Raw genomic sequence first — 27,272 nt, 5'->3', positions numbered from 1 at the left:
AGCACATAGATGAATGAACAGTGCAGTAAATAATCAGTGTATTACCAGTTCAGCTACAAATGTCTAATTGACTGTTGACTGAGCTTTAAAAAAGTTAAAAGTGCTAGCAAGAAGTTTATGTTGTGGTGCATGGGACTATTATGCATGCACTTTCATTGGCAGTTAGCTCCCCACTGACGTGATTCACTTTTCCTGAAGAGATTGGTATGTGGTGACATATATGGAAAGGGAAAGGTTCTTCAGCAAGTGGGGAGCAAACTAAGGCCAGGTTGTAACAAGCTGATTTTACAGCGTGAGGTCCAAGAATCCCAACTGGCTTCATGAATCATGAAGCTTCTCTAATCAACTTAATGTTTAACCACTACATATACATGCCAAGGCAAAGAAAGGGTCTTGCAGACCGTGTAACTATAAGGGGCCATTTGCTCTAATCTCACCGAATTTCACTGTTTAATTCTGGATTCTTTGTATAAGCACTAAGTAAACCAGTCAGTTTTAATCACTTCAAGGTGATAAAGGTTACAGTAAGCCGATACACTACAAACGACACTTGTTTACATCTTGAATATAATGAAATGATAGTTTATCTACAGTGAACACTTGTGGTTATCTGACAGAAACAGGTCAAAGGTTCCAGGCGTTTTCTCCTGAAATTACTCAGCGCTGCCTCTAATGACTGATAATTGAAAGCAGAGGCTGGAAATATCAAATGTGGTAGGTGACAGATAAGCAACAGATTAATGCAAGTACTCTGTTACAGGACACTAAGAGGTCAGAGGCCCTAGGAATTAGCTATTGTGCTACTGTGAAAAGACAGACATCAAATAGCTATTTACCTCAGTGCTCTGCTCTCCAGCATTCAAATCCTAGAAACCCATTCAAGACTATTAAACATCAGACTATGTTAGTGACAATGCTTTTTACAAAATATAGCAAAAAAGGTTTTATAGGATGTGTTGACAAGGGAAAAGATGCGATCCAAGAGCAGAATGAAAGATTCTTTGATATGACAGATGTCAAGATTTTAACAAAGTGCATCACAGAGAATTTAAGAACCACATTCAGCAAAACATCATTGTCAGCTGAGGAGATCAGAAAACAGACTTCTAAAAAAGAAATGTGTTAAATCTTTGTAATTTTGTGCAGGCTTTTAGGCTGCTGAATAAAAATATTAACTTTAAAAAAGTTATCTTAAGCTTAACTCAGCAAATACACCTTCTTTTTTACTCCTCAAAAAAGAAAATCTAATTCAAATTTTGTTGAAGTACATGGCAGTCTTTTATATCAATCTGTTAGACTTTGAATAAGAATTAAGCTTCCAGAAAGGTCTTAAAATGACTGCACTTTTAAAGGTCAAGTGTGAAGAAAACTACTCTCCTAATGACAATTAAAAAAAAAAAAAAAAGCAGAAGAAGGAAATACTTGTCTTAGTGATACCGCTTTATTTGTTAAAGATTCAATGGCTTTCATAAAACTAGAAGAATCCCAATCAAGGCTATTTTGAGTTAGAAGTCACAATTCATAAAAATAGTCTTTTGTATTCAGAAGAATGTGTCAGACATCAGAGCCTGATATTATCACTAGAGAGCCACTTCTGTTTGTCAAGTGTCAACTATCTTGCACCAGCCCATAATAAGAAGAGACGAGTTTATCTACCTTTCCCCTTTATTCAACTGCTCCAGATCATAGGAATAAGAGACAGCCCATTCTCAACAGACATTTCCAGCCATGGCAGCTACTTTCAATGACCACATCCTTACTGCCAGAATATGGAGTAGCTCAGTAGTGGGACATCCTGGGCCACTCGCAAACACAAAACAGGCGTTGGTAAAAATGAAAGAAAAATTCATTTCTGTTCTCACATCTTTTTTGTTTTTCTAAAGTTTATTCTACTGATAACAGGTATCTACTAGATAATCATTCATCTGAGTATTTTAAGCACAGAGCTTCGGAATCGTATGCCCACTTGCCTGTTCTTTTAATATGTGTTTTTCTGCATTTCTTTTCACATCACAAACCAATTTCATCAGCAGAGAGGTAGGGCTGGGATCCCCATTTGTATTCTGCAATCACTAATAACGAAGAGTAGGTGATTTAAAATACCATCCTTTTCCTTCTGATTTTTCTCCCTAGATTGAGGTGGAAACCAAAACTACATTCTCTGTTTCCTTGGTGAACAATCTATTAGAGAAATAAAAAGTGAGTGAAGAAGTGGTCATTATCATCTGGTTCTTTTATGAAAATATATTGCAGAGGGTTCAGTGTTGACTGCCAGGTGCCTTAGCTGTGTTCAGAATGTGCCTTGTGAACCAAGATCTTTTGGGACTTATCTCTGCACAAAACTGATCAGCTGGTACTCAGATCCCAAGAGCAGTCGTATTGGGATACTTTAGGTCAGAAGTGTAGGTGGCTGAAAAGAGGTGTTCTCAAAAATACCAGTATTCTTGAGTTACATTTCTTTCATGTCCTATCACAAACACTGAACGCATCCATCAGAGTCTTAGTCCACTTTCTAATTCTGATCCCTTTCTAGATGAGACAAAATGATTTCTGTAATCAGGGAGAATTTTCTTTAACTGAGGAGGGTAAGTCTCCAGAAATCTTACTTTTTTTTTTCATTGCACCAGTTCACTTAAAAAAAAAAAAAAGTGCTAATGCATTGCTGTATTTTTGAGATTCTCTGTATTTATTATTATTGGGATGGTTGTATTTAAAGAAATTATAGACTTACAGATGTAGTTTTGAAAGAGTGATGCAAATCCGTTTTACAAAATATATATTTTCATATTAAAATGGAAAGGAGAAGGCTTGGTAGGTCATACTCTAAGGCAAGTTCCACCACAGTACATTTGGAGTTACTTCACTGAAGTATTTTCAGTCAGTTACTGACATCAGTGAGCAACATTTGGTTGTTTCGGTTAACTAAATTAGACACAGTTAGAAAATTATTTGTTGAAATACTATGCCGTCAGTGGCAGCTTCAATAAATTGAAAATCATCTATCATTTGTTGGGTCCAGGCTTTTAATGGTGGAATATCCCTTCTATAATTGCACAGAATTACTAAAACCTATGAATTGCAAAGCAATTCAAGGCAAGATAAAGTCAATAAGAAAACCTGCAGTGACCACAACTGAATTCAGAGCCAGAGTGAAAAGGAAAACTGTAAGTTAAAATAATAATAATAATAATAATAATAATAATAATAATAATAAAACATTTTGCATGGACTTTTTTCAAGCACACATTGGTTTTCATTCTTTATCCTTCACGGGAAAAAAAAAAAGAAAAAAATGTGTTTCAATAATATATAACAGAATTAAGTTAGAATATTCCTACATATATTCGACTTTAGTAAGTGGTAGGCAGTGACTAGGCAAATAACAGAAGAGTTTACAAAGACATAGTAAAATATAAGAGCATATATAAAAAGAATAAATTTATTTTATTTTCCTGGAATAATTTTAAGAACTAAAATTCAGTAGTTAAAAGCTTTTACCATTCTTCATGAGCACGAAAGATTTCCCAGGAACCACAGAGCAGTGCCTTCCAGCAGCTTTTATAACCACAGAACTAAACATATACCTGGACCAAAGAGGTGTAACTGAGCTCTGCTCTCTCAGTTATAATCTCCCATATGTTCTCTACAACATAAGAATATCTATGATGCTTTTCTTTTTCACACTGTCCAAAATATGGAACAAAATATTTGTTTTAATGAAATTGCTGGTCTTCATTCAATAGCCAATGTTTTGCTGAAAATGTCACTGGTAAACATGTGGTATTCATTCAATTTACTGTTTTCTGTGTCTTCCAAGTCAAATGCACTTGCTCGGCAAGTCAAAACAAGTGCTACACTGCAGCTGCTCCAGCGATAATTAAATGCTGGAAGGATTTCAGTTGTTGATACGGAATAAGTGGAAAAACAGAAACCTGTTTTTCTTATGCTGGTCTGATGCTGGCCAGTGCAACAGTAGGAATAAGTAACCTGAATAAAGAGGTTGGATGACTCCGGCTGTAACAGAGCTTTGGAAGTGAACAATACCATGAGAGTCTATGCCTGGATATTATCAGTCTGAATACAAGGGGTAGATAAAGCCACTCTTCACAATCTATTTTTTGTTTCTAGTTTTTACGATATAGTAGAATAGTACAGTATAGCTGGAACTAGATGATCTTTAAAGTCCCTTCCAACCTAAGCTATTCTATGATGGTTCTCTATCCATCAACTTGAATGTAGAACTTTCACCATAGCACAAAACACAGAAAAAGACACACTGCATATATGCCCTTTTTAGTTCTGTTAATAGTGGCAGAATGCATCTCAGTTGAATCTTCCATAAATTTAGTAGCTGAAAGCCCAGATGATCACAGCTTTGGGGAATAACAGTAACAGCTCTTACCAGGACATCATATTGTGGGCAGTCAGTTAGAAATGTGTGCCAAAAGAGTGACCAAATGTCTAGGGGAAGGCAATGAAGAAAGGATGGGGTGCAGTTTGCTGTTATATATGGAACAGGGAGGAGCCTGTTATTTCCTTAAGTCATCCTTGTGCAAAGGAACTCTGACCTTAAATATCTATTTTAAAAACACATAACCACTAGATTTTTGGTTGTGTTCATTTTCATCAGTGAAAATCATCTTTACTTCAAAAAGTAGAACAGATTAGAGAAAAGATATTCAGTTCTGAGCTAATGCATAGGTAAATTAACTAATCCTTACTGCACCATGACCAAAAGTTGTTAATTTTTTCTGCACTTTCAGTGAAATCTTTGTCAATGCTTTGATAAACCACCGTATTTTGATATCTTCTGTCAATAGACTTACATTATTATTTGTATGTAATTTTGCTTTTCTCTAATCACAAATTGTCACAAAGAAAACTAACAATTATTCCCAGGTTTCTGACTGTGTGTGAAAGTCAGGATGTCAGATCAACACAACCTTGAGGTTAACAAATGACAGAAAAAAGAAATCCCTCTTAAGTTCAGCTGCAAATGAGTAGGAACAAAAGTTATACCTCTGGGATCCAATGGTCAGAAAATAGGTGTAAGTTATAACTGTTTTGACACTGTAAAAGTATACAGATGGAATATAACTTCTGAGCAGGGTGAAAGGTCATATATCATCATAGGCCAACTGGCAGGGGAGTAAAACTAAACATTGAAGACATTCTATCTTCCCACATCTTCTTAGTTCCTGCACATGTTAACCCTCTGCTGCTCACTTCTACCCAATGGTGCCAAGTAACTCCACCATCACTAATTTGTTCACATTGTCTAGAAAGCTTCAGCTATTTCCTGTGGTGGATTTTGTCATAAGAGCATCCATGGAAGTTATTACTGCACAGTGAACTGGATATGACCAGACACACTATTTTCTCCTTAGCCTCACATCTGAGTGTTTTAATACTACCCATACCCATTAACACTGACTAATCATTCAGTAAAAATCAGCTGTAACAATGGCAAGGGAGGAAGACCTCAGGAGCATCTCATTCAGAGTCAAGAAAGGCCTACTACACGTAAATGAAATGTATTTTGAAATGCTATGTTTCAAACAGCATTCACACGTTTGAAAAAAAATACCTATCTCAGACCATGGTCCTTGCTAGTTTAGTTCAACTTAAATCAGGGCTCAAATTTATACTTTATGTATACTGAGCTAATCTCTGTATTAATGAAGTCATTACCCTAAAAATAGAAATGTAGAGATTGGAATTTCATCTTAGAGAAGTCATCAGCCTTGTTTTGAAGGTTTGCACTGCAACTACTTGCTATTGCCAACAGCACAGCCAACCTAAATACCCCACATTCTGGGAAACAGATACAGGGCCAGAAACACAGCAGGGATGAGATCCTGGCATTGTGGCTGGGGGCAAATGGGAGGGATGAGAAGAGGAAGAGAAACCAGGAGAGTGGACAGAGGTGTTGAGTCACTTTGATAGGGCAGGTTTTGACAGCCAGTTTAGGAGCTAGCCATGGTTTTAACAGCTTCTTACTCTAATTCAGACTGCACCCACTCCTCTACAGCTCTAGTGGTCTAATCTGATCATAATTAATTTGTCATGAGGAGAGATTATTTCACCTACAAATAATCCCCCATACTAAATAAGTGCCCTCACTGAGAAGTAAAAAACACTTGTGTTTGTGTTTTTGTTTTTTTTTTTTTCCTGAAAGAAACTTAAATCTTATCAAAGTTAATGAATATTTCGACCCTCTTTTAGGACAGGAACTAATTGACTGTCAGACACTGTCAGAGAAATTAAAAACAGACTTCACAGAAAGTATCTGTGCCATGAAAGAGCTCAGATTAGTCATAGGTAAGACAACAACAGGTAGGCATCCCTCACAGTAAGTTATTTTGGACAGACTGGCGAAGAAAGGTCCAGGACAATCAAAATGACTTTAAAAAAAAAAACAGGAATGATTAATGTCAGTGTAGAAGATGAAGAGCCTTCTATGTGATCACAGAATCACAGACTGGTTAAAGGTGGTAGGAACCTCTGGGTCCATCTGATCCCACTCCTGCTCCAGCATGGACACCCAGAGCAGGGTGCCCAAGACCATGTCCAGATGGATGTACCTGAATCATTCTTACATTCTTGCTGTAATTCCACCTGTGGCTGCATTTCTCACATGTATATAGACATAATGTTTTATAATATATCTGTTCAGTTCCTGACAAACTTCTTATCTATAGAGAACAACACATCTCCAAAATAGCAAAGACGGTCCCACAAAGCTCATGACATATGCTGTAACACTGACTTCTCCCATCTCCTAGTAGTTAAGCTAATGTGTCTCATACAAAATTTGGGTGCCTTTTTGAGCACACATTAAGAATGAGCAGGGAGAGAGAAGCCTCCTGTTTAAAGTGCTTTTATTTACCATGCGATTTTTTATTACAACACTGTTAGGAATACTTGGTGTGTGTTTTACTGCATGCAGTCAGCAAGGTGCCCTTGCACCTATCTGTGCTAAAATTTTATTTCTACTAGACTATTGCTCTTGTGTTTGCTGATAGTTTTCCATATAAAGTGATTGAGAACTCTCTGTTGCCCATCCTTAGAACTGAAAGCATCATAGTGTTATCTTTTTGGATTTTTTTCCAGTTCCATCTTGAGAACACACTCCCTGCCTGAAGACAACAAGCTGGAGCAGCAAGGTTTAAAGGAGGCCACAGTAAATCCCACTGACCTATGTGAGATAAAGTTAATTAAGGAAGCTTCATTCCTGTATGGCAATGATGACGAGCAGGTCTGAACTTTTTCTCATAACTTGTTTTGGAATTGTCCCAACTGAGACCAGCTTTCAGCTCACACATGTGTCTGTTTCATTAACTTGAGCCCCCTGAAGAATCCCTGAATGAAACAATAGATCTCTATTAAACACACATGCTACTAAGCACATTCTATGTGGTTTTGCATTTTTAACGAATATGTGTAAATATTGTTAATCTTAATGGCATCGGTCTCTCCATCTTGACTGTGTGAATTGCAGCATCAACTCAGTTAACTTGTATTCATTCTACAGCAGAAAGTACCTCTGGATTTTCCATTAATTTTTATACAAGTATACATTTCAGATAATGTTATTTAAACTGTACTTAAGTTTTATATTTATTTATTTATTTTTATATTTATAATTATAAATCCCTCTCATTATAGTTATTGTCTCCTTGGGATATAAGGCCTCACTAAAAATGATTCATTCCATGTCTTAAGAAGTGATAAAAAATATCACTTTTTTAAGGGATGTGGTTAAAATGGATACTCATCTCAAGAGTGATAAAATGACATTAATAGAGGAGCATGTCAAGGAATCAAGGAACTTCATCCTGCAAAAATACTTACTATTAAACTACTTCAATAAAGACTATTATATTGTGTCATTATACCTGTACCTCCCCAAATTCTAAAAAAAAAACCAAAAAACATCACGTTTATATTGTATGATTTCAGTTATAATTTCTACAGGTTTACACCAAAGACAGAAAGTTCTGTGTTTCTAATTGTAGAAGCATGTAACTTAAATCAACATGTACAAATATTCATCTGTGTAAATGCAACTGTGTAGAACTGAACTTCAGTTTTAGCCATTCCTCCCTGAAAAAGAATCAGTAAAGAATTTTGAACTTTCACAAGAATTCTGTTCAGTTCATGATATGAGATTCATAGGCAGTACTTTATCATTCCAGAGCTTCATAGCACAGCACAAGGTAGCATTTTTTATCTAAATTATGATTCATGCTGCACGATAGACCTTTTAAAATAATGCCATAATTATGTGTAATTCACTTCCACAGACAATTAATTTTTCATGGCACTTCATTCTCCAAAAAGTCTAATTATCAGGGTCTTAATAAATCAAGAATGAATGTATATTTCTTAGCTGTGTGTTTTTTGAAGTCCTAGGTCTAGATTTTCACGTGGTATTCATTGGTACTGTTCCGAATTTAATGGGGCTGAATTATTAAATTAGCTACGGGTATATATGTGTGTGTATATATATATATTTAAATATAAAATAAACAACACCTGCATTTTTATGCTATAACTACCTTTATTTTTTTTTTGTCTTCATTAATTTAGGAAAACACGTTTAATATAATCTGTTTATGAAAAGTGAGCTACAGAATAGTAACAATAGAAAGCATATGCATATCATTTTTAGTCAGAAGAAAAGCAATATGATCAACACTAAGGGTTTTAGAAGACATCATCTATATGAAAAGCATTATAAAATATTGAGTGTCTGAAGTTGCCTTCTGAGCCTTTAGAATGCCCATTTTGAAGAACTGCATCTGTTTCTGGGTGTTGATTTGTTTTCTTTTTTTTTTTCTGCAATGACAGGATAATTGCTGCTTTTTAATGAAACCTTAGATGTTCCCATAAATCACTAACTCGCAGAACATCTCATACCAAATATCAGACAACTTTCAATAAACTCATGGGAACTAGCAATGCTAGGGAAGCATAAGGAACTCTGAAGTTTTGGAAAACCACAGAGAGATCATTTGTGGTTCATCTCTTTTGTCTCATCATATGTGAACTTCAGCCCTTGCAGTGCTGTTGATAGGTTTCTCACTCCTTCCTCGATCCCTTAAGAGAAAGCTCCAAGCTGAGAATCACTGAAGAGAAGCCTTTCTCAGAAGAAAGAAAACTGTGGGATTTTCTTCTCAGAAATGCCAACGATCATAAATAGAAAAGGAGCAGTTTATGTTTTGCAACTGGACAAAGCACAGCTCTTACTGATCTAACTAGGAGATTACTCAGCACCTCATACCGCTGAATTCTTCTGCTCTTTTAGACTTCAGCTCTTTGGAGTAGATCCATAAACTCTCCTCCTTATTTCAAAATGTTACGACAGGATGTAATTAAGTACAATTAACAAGGAGGTCAAACGGTCATCTGATAAACACTGGTCCAAACAGGCATGAAAGGTCAGGGCTGCTAAAGCCACATAGTATTGATGGGAAATAATATTATGATTTAAGGGGGAAAAAATCCCAGTGACTAAAACTGAAAAGATTTACATGCTTTCTATATTACATACACAAACCCATACACACACCCCGATACGCATGCACACATGCCACAAAGAGGCAACAGCCTACATTCTTGGAACTAGAGCTTCACTAACCACATGCTCACCATGCATTACACCGGGTCTGAAATGTCAGATTTGATGCTTTAACTCCAGTATTTCCTTTTCTTTTTCATTATTTTGTAAAACTGTCTGTTTTAAGATTTCTTGTCCTGGGTGTATCAAAGCCTTGAGTTCAGCAGGAGGAAAGGCAAGGTGTTCAAGGCTCTCGGGAGCTAGATCTTTCATAGATCTAGCCAGCCACAGTAAAAAGAGAGTTCACAAGAAAAAAAAAAGCTGTTGTAGTCCTCTGCAAAGTAAAAATAAAAATATAAAGGACATTTATCATTGTGAAGGAGAGCACAAAGAAGTGAAAATGAACACTGAATTCTTTGCCCATCCTCATTCTGTGGTTTGAAACACTGAGGCCCACTCTCTGTGAGCCTCATCAGGTTTTTCATTTTTGGCTGCTCAGTCATTTCACACTCCAGCTTCCAGATTTAGGCTGAGGCTGGAGCAGACTCATTGCAAGACTTTTGTGCAGCATCTCAAGTACAAGGCAATCAGGTTGCCTTGTAGCAGATAACCCTTCTACATCACCAGTACTCTGTAACCTGCAGTCAAACAGATAACCCAACTGAGGCACCTTGAGAAGGGCCTTCCAAAAGTTATGTCCCTGCTGCACCTCTGCCATCATAAATCACCACAAAGACAACAGGTGCTGTGGAGGTGTATGCTGGGCTTGCTTTGCTTTATTATCCACACTACTGTTCACCCACTTTTTTGATTTCTCAACTAATTTATTTTGCAAATCATTACTCTAGAATTCTGTGGCCCCAGATACCATGCACCAGTGGATGCCACCCTCACTGCTCCAAAATCAGACTCAGAAATCATTTAGTGTTTCTGCTCTTTCATCTCCTGGCGTTTAGGTTTGCCAGGACATATCTTATCACCTCTACTTATGAAACTGATGCTATCCATATTCCAATAGCCCGAGGAAATATTTTTTCTGAAATTATTTTGTAGTATCTTAGAATTGAATATCCCATCAAAATTTCCCCCACCATTTTTTCAAAGGAATATTTTATACAGATATACCTAGATAAGTTATTACTAATTTATGACTATTCTAGATCAAATTATTCTAGGTCAAATTTTTGAGAATTAGAACAATTCCATTTGAAAGATGCAGTCTACAGAAGAATTTTACAAACCAGGTCCTTATTGGGTCTGAATGAGTAATATTGCTAAGCAGAAGACAAACCTTAAAGAAATTTCAGCAGTTCACATTTCTACCTCAGAGGATTAAGTGAAAGTCTGCTTCTTCAAAGGTACAGATATATGTCTTTTACCATTACTAGCTGTCCTGATCAGCTTTGTATGCTCTGATTCATTAAAAAAGTGTTGTCTCACTTGCTCTAATTACAGCAGGAACAAACTAAAGCTGCATCCTGGCAAGATACCACACATGCCATCAAATTATTTAATAGCAGCCAGGATGTCAATCTATTGCATTGGAGCAGTTGCTCAAAAAAACGAGTTGAAAACTAAAAATTCAGATTCGCCTTTTGGAGCATCTCTTAATAATCATGGGAAGTTTCTGAAAGGAGAACTGAACTGCTTGGTTCACTGTCGTTTTTTTGTATGGAAACAAATTCATAATCGAATACCAAACAGAAACCAGCTCCTGCTAGGTGTACCTCACCCACAAACTCACATAATGTAGTTGTCAGGGTTGACAAGTTCTGCCTGCTGTAGCACTTCTGTGTTTTATAGGAAATTTTAACCAAGGGTGTTATTTTAAGAGATGAGCAAATGGGGAAACCCCATGGCCTAGCCAATAAAATATGAACTTTAGGTGCAATGGAGCACTCATAAATATTACTAAGAACAAGGGGATTCATTGTTTCTCCCGACCCCTTTTAGCTTCTCCTCTGATCTCAATCTCTCTGTGTGCGTCATGGCAGCCCTCATCCTTTAACCTGTGGTTTTTAAAAGCTAGCTTCTATGTTATTTATGACCATAAACGTTAGTAGGCCGTCTGTGCGCTCCCTGCATACACATACTGGAGGTGGGGAGGGCTGCATTTTATTTTGCAGGAATGAGAAGTTTTGCCTGGGGAGATGGCTGGGGGGTGAGGTAGCAGCTCTGCCATGAGGGATCGAGAAGAAAACCACTCCCTTCACCTGCAAGGCTTTCTGGAAACAGGAAACCAAGCCCTGACTTATTTTCTCTTTCAATTATAAATTATCTATATTTATGACATTCTCTCTCATTTTCTCTTCTGTTCATCTCTCTCTGTCTGCTTGCACCTTCTTCTCCCTACCATTAAACTGCTGTTCCACCACGCCTCTGTAATTGCCTTGTCCTGTGCAATGCTCTGCTTCACAACACCTACGGGAAACTCCCAGTAACACCAGTTGCCTCCCAGCACACACTGTGCCTCTGTCCAGAACCTTTCCCAGGCCCACAGGCTGCTGCCTGCTGAGCAGAGGCTTCTGTTCCCTCTGAGGCCTGCTCGGAGCTTTGCCATTTTTCTCTCGTTCCTCCCCTCATTCCACCATCTCCCGCGCCGTCGCCCGCTCTCACCGCTTCTCTCCCTTTAATCCTTTCCCCAGCTGATCGCCACTGACAGAAAATTAAAGTTCAGTGACCCTGCCCAGGCGAAGGGGGCTAGAGACAAGGGAAAGGACAAGCAGGAGAGGATGGGGAAAGTGTGGGAAATCATTATGAAGTCTGCTAGCAGCTAGAGCCCTCCTGTAGCCCTGGGGAGTCTTTCTTTAGCTGGAGGCTGCAATTGGCACTTCATAAACTGTTCATTCTCAGCTATGTGGAAACACCAGACAACACCTAGCATGATCAGACTATAATCAATCAATTTTCTGCAAAACTCCATTAGCCTGTGGGCCCATGAAAGCGAGCTGAAAGGAGCTGCCATGGCTAAAAAGAGAAGAAAAAGGAACTGCCCATCTTGTAATTACTGCCATAACTCAGGCAGTAAGAAGGCAGGTAACCATGGTGAAATTCTTTGCATAATGTAACATCCAGAGAAAATAATGACAGAAGCAATGAGTGTAGGAGATCACGTATGTGCCAGAGCTGTCCTGTTATCTAAGCATATAAAGTAGGATTTAGGAGGAGAACCAAGAGGATTTCCACTCAGCTCATGTCGGGCCGATTCCTCCCTCACATCCTCTGCACTGAGGCGTCTCCGCGAGCCGCCCTCCTCTTTCATGGCTGGCCAGAGTCACTTCGAGATTGTGTTTTCCTGGGAAAATATGTACTGTACAATACATACAAACCCCACAACCCCACCCAAAGTCTGTGTTTAGTCTGGAAAGCAGCGCTTTCTAAAGAAGCAGCGGAACTGGGTCAGCCATTCTTCCCAATGGGAAAAAATATTATTAACAATATATATTTATATATATGCATGCATATATATAGCTTTTCACCATGCATGTCTAACCATCTGCTAAATCAGTTTCTCTTCAGTTATCTGCAATTTCTTTCAAATCTGTCGGCAAGAAAAGTCAGACAGTTTTATGCCCCAGTTAATGGAGAGCTTGACAATTTTTTGGCTGAGTAGATACAATAATTTGCTTGAATTTAAGTGTTAACTTTGGCAAAGAAATAATTGACAGTTATAAAAAACATTATTATGTTAGATGATGATATTTATGGATTACACACAAACCTATTTTGAGGGAAAACTACATAGTTCATAAAGTTCACGTAACATGAAAGATTTTAAAAAGAAATAAAAATATTTCAATAGAAAACAACAAATGTACTAAAATTCCAAAAAGAAGCATGGAAAATATTTCTAGCTCAAAATCAAAAACAATTCTGAACAACTCGCCCTGTCATCACACAAAAATTGGTTAAATCTGACTAATGAATTGTAAAGATCGGGTGAGGATTTTTATGAAATGTCAGCCAGCTAGAAAAGTCCTTTTGTTCTTGAAATAAATAAATTAACCTGTTTAAAAAGCTGCCTTAACATTTAATTTGAGCACAGAAAATCTTTCCATTATTAAAAGTTACTTCTAGTGCCTGATTGGGTACCAAGGTGACAACAAATAATTTCAGCTCACTGATTGGGTGACTAAAATTCACGAAGGGAAAAAAAATCTTGGGATTTCAAGATACCAGTGAAGCGTAAAGGCAAAGATTAAGTGAGACCTTCTTGATCTGATTTGCTCTGAATTTTAAGGAAAAGAGTGAAAAACACCATCTTATTGACTTTTGGTTGCCATTTAAAAAGCTTCATAAATATTTTCTCATTTTTTCTTGGTATTGATCCAAGTCCACACATAATGACATGGAGTCTATTTGTTATTTAACAAGTTTTATCTTTGTAATAGCATCCCTCCGTCCATGGCAAGATAATAGCACTATTTCTGTCACTTCACTTAAGACTGTGTCAATATTTTCATTAGAAGACTGCATTTTACAAACTAAAACTGTACCATCGCCAAGGAAATTCACATAATGTTAAAATTAAGACAGCAACATCTGAAATTGAGTGGGAGAGAGAAGTAGGGAGAGTAAGAGACAGAGGAAGAGAAAGGATAAAAGAAAGGAGGAAAGGAAGGGAAGGAAGGGAGGAAGGGAGGAAGGGAGAGTGTAAGACAGAAAGACAGACAGACAGACAGACAGACAGACAGACAGAAAGAAAGAAAGAAAGAAAGAAAGAAAGAAGGCACGCTCATTCCTAAACTTGGAGGGGAGAAGTTAACAATCCTGAGGCCTTGCAGGTATCCTTCAAAACCAGCTCCCCTTCCACAATCCCTGATATTTTATGGCTTAGCACTCTATATCCCTCACTGGTGATATTTTATCTTGAAGAAACTGAATTAGCTTAAATATGAAACGAGCTACTAAATACACTTCATGTCTGGTTGTATTTAGCAACATTTTCTTGCTTGGATGAAACAAAAAAAAATGTTTGTACAGGTATTCATTGTGGATTAATGTACTGTAGGATTCTTAAAGGAGCTCTATAAAAGTTATGCTCTACCATGTTAGCATTCTTGGCTGAACACAATGGACTGTAAATCTTGTGAATTTATGTATTTGTTCAGTGTTTTAAAGAAGAACAAGACAGTGTGCGACCTTGGGGTGGAGAAACTGGACTAAAATGAACAGTCTTCTGTGCCTCCAATAGGCAATATTCACTTGGATTTCCATGTCTGATTTAAAAACTGATACAGAGAGTGTGTTTAATTATTTGCTATGTTAATTAAAATTACAGAATCACATTGAGTGTGAAGAAGAAAAGGTGTTTTGATGATGTGTTAATAATTAAAAATCTGCATAATATTGCACTGTAATCTAAATTAGCATAGGGCTGTTCAAAGGCACAAATTTTACACTAATCTTCTCATCTGAGTTTATGAAATTAATTTAGATGCTAAGAAAAAAAAGCACGTCAAAAAAAACCACAAAGCTTTTATATATTTACCCCCAATTACATATAAAGCATGAATCAATTCACAGAAAAATATGGAGAAAGAAAACAGATTTGCTTAGCAAATGCAGCAATCTGTTTAGAAAAAAAATCACAGATGTGTTGTATACCAATGAAAATACAGAACAATTGAATTGCATGAGAAGGAACATGGAAGTCCGGTGGATTTAATGATTACTTTGATGCCAACGTAAAATTCAGTCCTTGAAATGCTTAACTGTAGTTTCAAAAAGTCCTGCTGTTTCTCCCAGTCTCAGGCACATCTACGTTTTTATTTGAGCCCTCTCTTTTGGTGAGAGGTGAGGGGTAGGAATGCTAACATTTATCTTAGCAAAGTCCTTCCTCAACTAAATTTTGAGTGAGCACAAAAGTGCGTAGAGCTACATTAGCATTGTCTGTTCTCGGAAGAACAGGGTATCTTATATATGTCATTTTAGGAGATCAGCCAAAAAGAAGATGCCAGAACTCTAAACATTCAGGGATTTGCAACAATATAATAAAATGTAACAACAGGATAAAAAACACTCAGTGAGGAAAACAAAGTCCTGAACTTGTAGGTGATATAATCAGATCTTTGAAAACCCCAGTGTATTTAGTGGAGAATTTATTCTTTGACTGCTGGACCAACCCCAGTTAACTCTTCTGCTACAGTCATCAATATTTATGGAGAGCTGCCAATGCACACAGTCTTATACAAAGCACAGGACAAGGCATATTCTCTGTCTTGTTGTATCTTTCAAGAAAGAAAGAGATGGAAATTCTGGTGTAAGGAGCAGGTGTTTACAATTTGAACTTCAGGAGAAGTAAATGCAATCTTGTTTTTCTCACTGGTTGCTTGATGAATTGCAGTTCCCTTGATGATTATTTTTCAAATTTGCTTTGGAAAGTGAGGTATTCACAGCTCTGACAGGTTGATTTTTTATCAGAATTAACATATGCATTCCAGTTTCTATTCTTTAGTATAATATTATTTGTCCTTGCCCCTCTTTTTACTTTACTTTTTTAATCCTATTCAGTCTTTTCAATCTAATGCTTAATAATTCTTAATAAAATATTTTTATCTTAAAATAATGTAACTGGCTGCAACTATATACAAAAAATTTCAATTTAAAATATCAACATGATTAATAAAGCTTTATAATTACACCTTATGTAATTAATAGTGTGCAAGTATGAACATGGTGAATAGTTTTTCCAGTGCAGATTAATTTGATGCAAGTTGACTGGGGCTTCAAATCTAAAACCTTTTGAATTATTACTGTGCTGCACCAGCATTTATTGATTTTAAGGTACAGTGTTAGCATTCACTTATCACTGCATATTTTTTCCCATTGTATATTAAAAGAGCTTGCCCTCATCTGTCACAATCTTATGTGGCGTAAATCATATGAAATGGTTACCTGTTTCCATGATTTATTTTGTTATTATGTTAATTATAACAAAACATAGGATTGTTTAATAAAAACGTTGAAGCTAATCTACATCAGTCGTCAATATTTCTTACGCAACCTACATGGTGGAATACGTGATAAACCACAATAACCAAGGAGTATAGAAGGGCATTTGAAGTGAATTAGGGTTTAGCCTCACTAAAAGCTGAGACATATTTTAATTTTACAGAGCACAAACAAAAACTGCTATTTACTGTTTTTTTTCTCCTGTAAGCTAAATTGAGTCTATTGACCATACTCACCAGAAAAATAACACTCCAATTTTCACAGCTCTGAAACACGAGGTGAAATATACACAGACTTTAACTTCTCCTAACAGCTATCTCAAGGCAGTGCTTCCTTCCCCACAAAATGAGACTACATTAGAAACTTCCCAGTTAAGGTAAGACACTGGAAACCTGTAGCCTCCCAGAGAGGAGTTTCATCTGGGAAAGCACAGCAGGATCAGGCCAGCACACGTCTGACACTGACCCTGAGACTTGCACTCATGAAGTGCAAGAAGCCCTCCTGAAACGAGAGATGTTTCTTGAAATCAAAGAGAAGGTCCCATGTTAACAGCCATCAGTGCCACTGATGAAATGGTCTGCGACATATTCACGGAGGGTTTTTCACAAGACAAGTGGGAAAAAAGTTTGCAGGATCAGGACCTTGTGAATGCTGAAGAGATCAGAGCATTCCTAATTTTTCTTTGTAACACTGCCATTTTAAACTCAGTGTATTCCAGCCACCCTGGGTGAATCGGGTCATCCGATGATAAGTTAAAAGAAATGCAGAGATAAGAAGTAACTCTTTCCTAAGGATGAGTAACACACTTTCCAAAAACAGAGATTTCATTTTCTTCTACCCTGCTATTTCAGGAGCAAGAGCAACAAGCAAATGTATTTAGAGTTCAGACATATGTTACTCCTAACAAAAAAAAGATCTCAGAATTAAACACCCCCCAATCTGCCAAACAAATGTAATTTTACTACTATGCCAACTAAACTCCAGGGTGTCATTTTTTTTTCCCAGAGATTTTAGCTGTTGAGGACTTTAGTGTTTGGAAACATTTTTAATCCTGCTGCAGGGATTAAAAACCTGGTAGACATAAAAGGTACAGAGCGTGTGTGATAATCGGAAGGTATTTCAGAACATGTGCCATTGTTTAAAAAGTTTCTACAGAAAGCATTATCCTGGAAAGCAGGGTTTTATCAGATTTTGTATGAGCTTACTGAGAAGTTTCCAATTAAATCTCCTACTATTCAGATCAAACGAGAAGTTTTTAGATAGCTTTATGAGTCCTGCAGCATTTAAATTACTTATAAAAATAGTAAATACATTTCATGAATTATTTGAAGCTTTCTTAATGAGATTTAGGTTGCCTTCTACTAAAGAAATCTGTAACTGCTTTTGTAACCACAACATAACTGGTAAGCATGTTTATTGTACTCGGAAGCCAATATAATTTAGTTTTATCAGGTTTTGTGTCTGATATGATACAATTTTCAAAAGCATTCTTTGCTTGCATGTTTCTGGTGTTTAATTCTCTAATTGATTAATGGCAGAAAATAAGAACTGTTGCAGACTTTGAGCACCATGGCAGTGTAGTAAAACACAGTCTGTGGTTATTAAATAGAAATAACAAAGAAACAGAAACAGATTATATAAAATCCAGCCAGCCAGCTGAAAAGATAATAAAAATCTGACTCTTACCATTAGAAAAAAAAATCCCAAATAACCTAAGAAATCTTCCCAACCCCCCCCCCCCCCAGAAATGGCTTGACTTTTCCCTTTTCATAACATTCTGGGTTTTAAAATATTAACAACTGATGTTTGTTCATGTCTGAGCTTTAAACAAAACAGTGCGGGAAATAACCGAGCAATAGGCATAAGTGTTTGACTTTTTGAGATTTAAAAAAAAAAAAGGAGTTAGTTGGCCTAAGGCTAGAATTTTCATTACATCAATGAAAGAAAGAAAACAGAAGCCAGCAGAGGGGAGTTATAGAAACTGACTTTATATAAACAGTGAGAAAAATCTTTTTCCATGGCCACCTACAACGTAGCTACTTCACCGTTAGTACAACTTTTCTTTTGCAAGTGGCACAGCAGCCAGGGCCCAATCCTGCTGTTTTAGAACAGGTTACGCTCCGGCTGCGACATTTCCCTCTCTCAGCCCTCCAAGATCAGCCTAGCAGTTCATCAAACAGAGCAGAAAGAACAAGAAAAAAAACTTTGACATACCTAAATTGACAAAGCTCATGACCATGTCAGCATCATTCAGAAAGTTGGTGTCGTGCAGGCTGGCTAAGGGTGGATTCTGTGTGGCCAGGGTGGTCATGCGAGACAACTGTATTCTCCGCGAATATCCATTTGGAGAGGCAGGGTATCCTTTCCGCATCCCTCTGCTCTCCCCTGCCATGGATCCCTTCAGTGAGTACTCCAGCTCCTCAGTATCCTCTTCATTTGTCATGGCATTATACAGGTCCAGCATGAAGAGGGGTGCAGAAGAAGCCTGCTTTCCTGGTGAAAATGGTCTGGGTCTGTGAGGTAGACCCAGGATAGAGAGAATCTCTCTCTGAATCTCCCTTCTTTCATGGTTCCGCAGCCTCCTGTAAATAAAACTCGAATGGACATGATTGTCTCCTAAACCTCCCTGTGCGTGACCCACCAGAACCCAGCAATTCCAGAGCAAGCCCACGAAAGCTTTGAGTGCAGTTAGGTTCATCTTTGAAAAGAAAAAGAACAAGGAAAAAAAAAATCTTTTCTCCTACTTGTCCTGAGTTCCTATGAGGTCTGCTTTCCCAGTGGCTGAAAAACAAAATTTACCTATTCTTCATGTCAATGTCATCTCTAAACGTAACATCTTTGGTGATTTCTCTCCCCCCACCCTGTTTAAATATTATGGAATGTGTCAGGTTGCAGTTATTTCTAAGAAAGCTGAAATTCAGACTTCCAATTTTCCACTGTTGTTATCGTTTTTTCTGCATTTATGGAGCAGAAGACCAGTATTTTGTCAGCTGACCTAGGCATTCCTATATAAACCTTAGATAACCAGGTCTTGGGTGGGGAGCTGTATCAGCAAGAGCTGTTCTTCTGACACATTGTAGTTCCCAGAGTTATCTTCCCTTCTTATTCTGAGTTCTTCGTACACCTTGCGCTCTTCCCAAGATAAATCCTGAGTCACAGATTAGTCTTGATCTGTACCTTGGTGGTGTAACACATATCTGTCCAGCAGCCTGGTGATAACGTTAACATCTTTTGAAGCGCTTGAGTGTAAAGTAATTCTAAAGCATGTACTAATCAAATTAATGTGTTGCCATGAATTTACTTGAAAAAAAAAACCGTCTGTAAATCCATTCAACCCTTTTCAGCTTCTTAACTGTTATTTCCAACTCTAGCAGGCACAAATATAACAGCTCTCTTCAAGAGAGATCTAAAGACTAATGTAAGCACAACCCTGCTGGGAAAGAAGAGGCTTCTCATTGTAATTTGAAACGGGTATAGCAAAAAAGTCCTTAACCCTTCTGTTGCCAGACAAAGCTTTAAACCTCCCCCCCCCCTCCCCAGTTTACAGTAATGCACTTAATTTGCCTATCGACTGCTTTTTCTTTCCTGGCAGCTTGCAGAATATCCAAGCAAGCACTTTTAATTTTAGCAGTTTTAGGATATGTAGATAGCTGAAGGCTTGGCGTAATGTGGAAGCTCCTGCGACTCTACTCAGGAGTCTATAGTTTCGTAACCTTGAATATGAAACCCTTATAGCAGACCAAAATAGCATCTCATTAATTCAAGAAATGTTTATATTTTAGGTAGGCTTAGCAAATAAAGGTGATCTTTTTAACAAATTCCATAGGAAATTTTGTCTGTTAGGCTTGATTCACCCTTCTCTAAAAATGCCAGGAATGCACTCTGAATGAAAACAAATTTATTCAGCAAGCGAGATTTCAAGTTGTGCATAGCCAACGGTGTAATTATGGTCAGAGTAACAACTTTCATAAATTGTAATTTGCAATGATAATTTAGTCAAAGTAGATTTTGACTCATAAATTACTGTACTACATTTCCCAGTAAATATCAAAAGCTGAGATTTAATCCCACAACCTGTTATTAACTGGAGAAAGAAACAGCTGAACTGAAGGGAAAAAAAAAAGAAAAAAGAAAAAAGAAAAGAAAAAAAAGATTTTAAAATTGCTACATACACAGTTAGGATTTAGCTTAGGATTTTATGAGAGCCAGCAACTGGTGTTTTCCTCTCACTAAAACAAAAATCACAGTGTTAAATTTCATACCGCTCAGATTGTTTGTGGTCACATTTTCTCACTCCTACAGTTTGCCTCGTCCTGGGGAGATTTGCCTTTGATGGGGGTGGGGGGAGGACAAAAAAAGTTAATAAAACACATGACGCTGAGGAAAAAAACAGGTATATAAAATGCATCCCGACGGGTTTTCTCTTACATGACTAGCACCTACTCAGCAAATCACACAGTCCTTGAGTAAACTTGGGAGTGTGACAGCAAGTATAGTCACACCCTAAGAAGCCAGGAACAATTTATCTAGTATACTAAGTACAAATGAGCTTTTCTCATATATTGTGACTCCTAGTCTGTATTTACAGTCCAGTCCAACTATCATTAAAATATAGCTGATTCTCTCTCATAAATCAACACACATAATAGACAATGCTTTTACCAAGGAAGGATTTATCTCATACTAGACCTGCTGGATTAACACTGAAATTAATGAAGCTATTTAGCAAAAGCTCTCCTATTCTTAGTGGAAAAACACTCAAAATCAGAATATGCTTTTTCCTTCATTAAGGTTTCCCCCCAACATCCATTTGTTAGAAGAGAACCATCATTTCCATTTTTGTTTTGCTTTCACTTGTTCTGCTCAGACAGTTGTAATGATACATGCGACTTTACCATATATATGTCTTTTTTGAATCAGCCCATCGTGTATTTTGCAACAAGGTTTATTTCTCTTTTCCAGCAGTATATTCTCTTTTTTTCCCTAAGCGTTCATAAAAGCCCATGGATTGATTGCTCAGAGGATTTAAGTCCTCAGCCCATCAGTACAGCCAGCAATAGAAACTTCCTATATTATCCCACTAGAGTGTCTGGAGTCCTGTATTTAGTTAATCTCTTCCTATTGAAAAAGCCAAACACGGTCTCAAGTTTGAGGATGATTTTACCTTGTAAACAACTTTCTAGATAGAAACGAGGTAGGACAACCTAGTAATTGTGTGGTTGATGAAAATAGCTCCTGCCGCTTCCAGACGGAGCCATAACCAAAGATGCAAACTAATACAATGGATTTATTTTACAGTAACCTCCTCTTCACTGAGCTATCAAACATCCATGAGTAGAGCATAAAAATAAACATGTTGTTATTAATATAAACACAATGACCTTATGTAATAAATCTGCATTCCATGAACAGTCATGGTTAATGTGGATCTCTCATGTACGTGAGATATAGCCAGCTCTAAAAATGAAAGCCTTTGCTAGAGGAATGAAAGGACTCTCTAAGAGCTGATAGGTCCCATTTCATGTTTCCAATATGAACCAATTTACTTCCAGAGAAAAATACCACATACAATTTCAGCATGTCAAGATATTTTATTTGATAAAATATAAAAATATATTGGCACAGCTATCTGGATTCTGTTTAGCTTGGGGTTCAGTTTCAAAGTCATCTTAGATCTGTGTTTCAAGTTTTACAATAAAAACTTATTTCGACTTGTTTGCATAATATTAAAACTTAAAAGAAATGCCATGTTCATGCCACATTCGGATACATTCAAATCTAAATAACAGTTGAGGTCAGTATAAATTATTGACCCAGAATCAAACCAAGGGATTTAAAAAAGATGCCCCAGAGATTCTAGCTTTACCCTGCATCCAAAAGTGAAATTCCAGAATATAAAACATATACACAGATTGACCTTCTTTCATCCCCAGATACTCAACCAGAAAGCAACATAAGAAATCACCTGACCAGTAATTATCTGGTACGTAACAAAGTAAGAAAATAAAGAGGAAAACCAAAATGACACACAAGGGAGCTCATACTGGGACAGATCTTTGGCAGAGGAGCACATGGGGTCAGGGTCCCAGAAGCAAGGCAACAGCAGAGCACCGTGTGGGCAACACATGCAGCACAATCTAGGAAGGAGAAAGGTGAATTTCTTAAATAATGTGGCTTATGGACGAAGAATAAGCAGATTCGAAGCTTCTTACGGATGCACCAATCTAAACAATATTAGAGCAAATATTATAAGTCATGAAACAGACTTGGATTGCAATGGATCCTAACACTGCGACAGTGAAAAAAATTATTGTTCTCCAGAGGCTACTGCAATCGTTAAGGGTGAGGTTGATTCTATGGGCAGTGCCCATTACTGAGAAATAAAATCAGTGGAGGGCCACCAAGTGCAGTAACTCACTGGATCCTCACTATCACATCAGCTTGCAGAGATTCATTGCAAGAGCGGGTCTCCGTAACTGTCTGCCACATGCAAAAAAAAGAATAAAAGACAGATCCTTTCCAAGATATTTGCAATCTGTGTCCGAAGCCTACACATGCAATCTGATTGGTTCTGCTGGCTCTTTCCCCCTTAACGACCAGCTAAACTTGGCATTTATATAATGCATAAACAGATGACCCACTGTTCAAAATGTGTAAGTCTGTCATTACTGTCTCTGCAAGGTTAATGCTGAAAAAGGTGCACAGAGAAACTTTTATAAAAAGGATTCACAAAAGCAGGAAAATAACTAGGGGTTAAAATTACAGATTCTCCAGCAAAATAAAAAACAAGTCTTCTATATTCTTCAAGGGGCAGAAATGTTACACAGACACTGTTGTCTGGCATACCTGCTATACTACTTACCTCTAAGTTGAATTTACAGAGGTTTGGGCATCAGCTGTATATATACAAGCTTTTGAGCATAAGTGTGCCTATCTTTGTATGTTCCAAATGTCCAAGCATGATATCTTTTGCTTTTTCTTTTTCTTCATTCATTGAGTTGAATGGTTTATGAAAGTTGTATTTTTACCCTGCAAACATGTTAAAGAAAAACAAACATATTTTCCTGTGTCAATGAAATACATGTCTCCTAATGCAAAGGGAATTCCACTTGTAATTGACTAAGTGTGAAAATTGGCTGCATTAGCTGCAGAAATTGGCAGTTGGGAAATAAATTGATTACAATATTATAAATGTAGCATATCTATATAAAACTCTTTAACTTGGGATAACTTCACAGTGTTTGCTACTTGAGAGACAGGAAGCATTTCATGTGCAGAAACACTATCATTACTGGAACAGAATATTTGTTCTGTGTGATTACTTTATTAAACTTCATATCCAGACAGAATGATAGCTGTGCTGTGCTCCTCACACCTCAATTTTAGGGTAACCACTGGTGTTTTACACAATGTCTGTATCCCTTACGTACGTTCCTGAGGATTGCTAAGCATTATATAGGGAGAGTGCTTCTATTTTACGCTGCAGACAGAAAAACGCATTGCAAAGCAAAGTTTGCTTAATACAAGTGTTCAATACTGATGTTATAGAGCAATTTATTTGGTTACCAATCAGCTTTTCATTCAGAATTTCAGAAGTTCCTGCACAATCACGTATCAGTCCAAGAGCTAACTCATCAGGCATCTTACAGATGGCATTTGATAGAACACTTTGTTTAAAAGTTGCAGAAGGAACCCCAGCTCTAAAGTATAATCTGTGAAGTTTGTCCTGTTCGTTGCATGCGCAAGATGTTGTAAAGCTTTCAGCACAAAACAGCCTCCAGCATTAACAAGGCATTCTTTTCAAGGATTAAAAAAAAAAAAATAGAAATCATTCTGTAATCTGCTTGAAGACTTCTTATAATTTACTGTGTTTGAGAACGGAAAAAATAAAAAGGGAAGAACTTGTTTTACACGTACTCTTAAGAATACATGAACCGCAAAATATACAATTAATAATACGATCCAGCACCACAGTGCTGCCATTTGCATAATTTACAAACCCAAAGAGCTCCCAGAAATCCCCTTTGGTTTATAACAAACCTCTAATTAGTTAAAAGAAAAAGAAAAAAAAAAGAACTGCACTGAGGCAAATACAAAACACTTGGACAAGAGCAACATTTCTAAGTAGCAAAGTATAGCACTTTTTAAGAAGCTTATTCTTGGCTCAGCTTGTAGAGGGTTTTATTGTGCCCCAGCTGCACACTGGTACCTGCTCTCATTGTTTGCAGGTTACAGCGTTTCCATAGGAATTTTCTGATGTTCCCTTTGTTCTTTTGTGGGGAACCCCTTCTGCCTCTTGCTGGCTGCATTTTTGTTTTCACCTACAGAGAAGTTTAAAAATTCACGTCTGCGCTGATTCCCCTCAAATAGCTGCATTGCACCACTGTTCATTTCTTGAAACGTTCCATCTATCTCAGTTCAGGATTTATTTCTTCCCCTGAGCGTTTTGCCACTAAGTTCTATAGCTGTGGCTTTAGCACCTCTACTGGCGGCTGTACGACACAGCAGTCTCGCAATCATTCTGCAAACTGCAGGCTTGTTTTCATAACTTTCCTGTGCCTTGTTTCGTATGTGCTACCTCTCTTTCCTGTATTTCTTCCCGTTATGTCTCCTTGCTTCTGGATATGCTGCCTCTGATGCCACATGGCCTTTCTTTTCAGATTTTTAACTTTAAACCTTTAACCCCCCCATTTCCACTGTTTTTCTCTGCCCTTCGCATTTCTTTTCTCTGTACTCACATACCTGCAGACAGATCTTTTCTTCTTTTAAAATGACTTCCTTTGTTTAGGAATATGTTTACCCTTTTGTAAAAGATCAGCTGGCCTCTCAGGCAGTAAAAGAGGAGCTACATTCAATTAAACAAACACTACCACGAATCATGCAGTCCTTGAGAGACCAGTCACCTCTTGTTGTGTGACGAAGATTGCAGAAGATGTGCATGGGGCCATTGAAAAAGACTAAACTCACCCTAAAGTCTTTGGTGCGTATTGGCTGGTCTTTCCATGAAAACTTCTTCAAGCAAGGTGATCCGCTGTGGGTATAGCCCAGACCCAGCTAAGGAACTGGCAACAGTCAAGCTACAGAATGCTGTATGGAAAAGGCAACATTGGGCTTGACTAAGAATGATCAATACAATACCTGACATTTTGTGAGTGGTCCGGTAATATTAGAAAACAGGTGCTGGTACTGTTTTCATACTACCTCAGTCAGGAAGGACATTAATTGTATCTTTTGTGTTTGCTCTGAGTTATCACTGCAAGAACCCAAAACAGGATAGCAAGCAAACTGGGACAGGTAACTGTGTTAACATAACACACATATTTGAAATCTCTGTGGCTGGGTCGGTTCAAGTAGACAACAGGCAGAAGCAGTGTGGCAGCAGTGGCCATAACGCAACTCTTTGAAATGAAATATTGCCTGACTGAATTTCTCTCATTAGATCATACTCCCTTCTAGCACGTAATCTTGCCTTTATCTTACAAATGATTACCATTTGTCACAGCTGATGAATTAATTTTTTTTTAACCAACAGTAGGTAATGGTTGCCAAAATTTACTAATACAAACAATCTATTGAAACCAGCATGTGGTAAGCTGGCAAAGCAAAAGAATAATGTGAAAAGACTGTCTGTGCTGTTGACCTAGAAAACTCACTTGTTTTCCTTAGTGCTTTGTTACAGTGGTTGACAAAAACTGAAATACTAGGCAAAGCATTTACCTACTTTTCACTAAAATCTGCATATTGGCATTAAAAGATCACTTTAGCTGCTAAGCTTTCCTTTATAGAGCTGGAATTTTGTAAACAGGATTTGCATGATGTTAATTAGAGTAATGCATGTCCCTCATGAGACAGGCTTAGGCAAGAAAAGAATAATTTAGATCATAAACTTTGCATCCAAAACTGCATGGTAATCTAAATATGGTAGAGATGTACAAGTGGTCCATCTGTTCTATTCTTTAGGTTCATCACCTACAGTGATCCTTTTTTAACATTCAGACCTTTAATTTGGAACAAATCGTATGTCCTAGAGGAATTCTACTAAAGTCATGTAAATTATAAGAGCTACAGATGCAGACTGGGACTGTGAAACAATCTTTTCCTTTGGGAAGTAGTTACACAATTATATTTTCATGGTATTTACTATTTGTTGTTCAGTATTACTCATCAAAGAATGTATCTGCCTCTCTAGAAACTCAGCTTTGGGTCATAAAAATAAACTGTTTTTTGTTCAGATTAGGATGATAGACAGGGAACTTCTGTAGTTTACTCAGTTGTTACATCAATAATGCTTAACAGGAATAGCTTCAGCATAGCCCAAGTAAACAGGTATACCTTCTCATGGTCCTTTTTTCAGAGCTGATGTCCAGTATGTTCAGGGCTCATTGTTTTCTTTTTTATCTTTGGTGATAAAAAGTGCACTGAAACAAGTTAATGAGAACATTCTATGATTTTCTGGCAGATCTCTTCCTCAGCACCCTGTGAGCAGCTCCAGAAGAAGCATATACAAGGAGCTGCTAAGGAAGCCTCAGGTTTGGCCTTCTCCACTCAAGACCCGTGAGATACTGCTACCTCTGATTCCAGCCATGTCTTCCTCAGGCACGAGAAAGTGCTGCAGGTCTCTGCTGGGAACTAAGCTGTCTCAGAAGCAGAAACCTTTTGCTGTGATTTCTCCTGAGGCCCAGGATTAACTAATTTCTGTCTGTTCTCATTTTTCCATTGTAATGTTCATGAGTCTTCACTGCTTCCACAAGGAATG

General features: G+C 37.5%; 1 protein-coding gene across 5 annotated transcripts in view; it reads right to left on the bottom strand.

The window, feature by feature from the left end:
* BMP5 (bone morphogenetic protein 5) overlaps positions 1-19,934 on the bottom strand; it is a 55,879-nt gene extending 35,945 nt beyond the window's left edge. Inside the window, exons 1-2 of one of the 5 annotated variants that reach the window (XM_046938514.1) lie at positions 19,316-19,931; positions 18,731-19,098 (exon numbers count right to left, since the gene is read on the bottom strand). In XM_046938514.1, the coding sequence (XP_046794470.1) occupies positions 18,731-19,098; positions 19,316-19,326 (379 nt within the window). In that variant the 5' untranslated portion in view covers positions 19,327-19,931. Of the gene's footprint in view, positions 1-18,730 lie in introns of all 5 variants that reach the window. The other 4 variants (XM_046938515.1, XM_015284820.4, NM_205148.5 and 1 more) reach the window with 4 other exon arrangements.
* Positions 19,935-27,272: the final 7,338 nt, after the last annotated feature.

The sequence above is a fragment of the Gallus gallus genome, chromosome 3, assembly GCF_016699485.2.
Source record: "Gallus gallus isolate bGalGal1 chromosome 3, bGalGal1.mat.broiler.GRCg7b, whole genome shotgun sequence".
Classification (NCBI taxonomy): domain Eukaryota; kingdom Metazoa; phylum Chordata; class Aves; order Galliformes; family Phasianidae; genus Gallus; species Gallus gallus.
The sequence above is the reverse complement of the archived record's forward strand: the minus strand, read 5'-3'. Positions and strand labels throughout refer to the sequence as shown.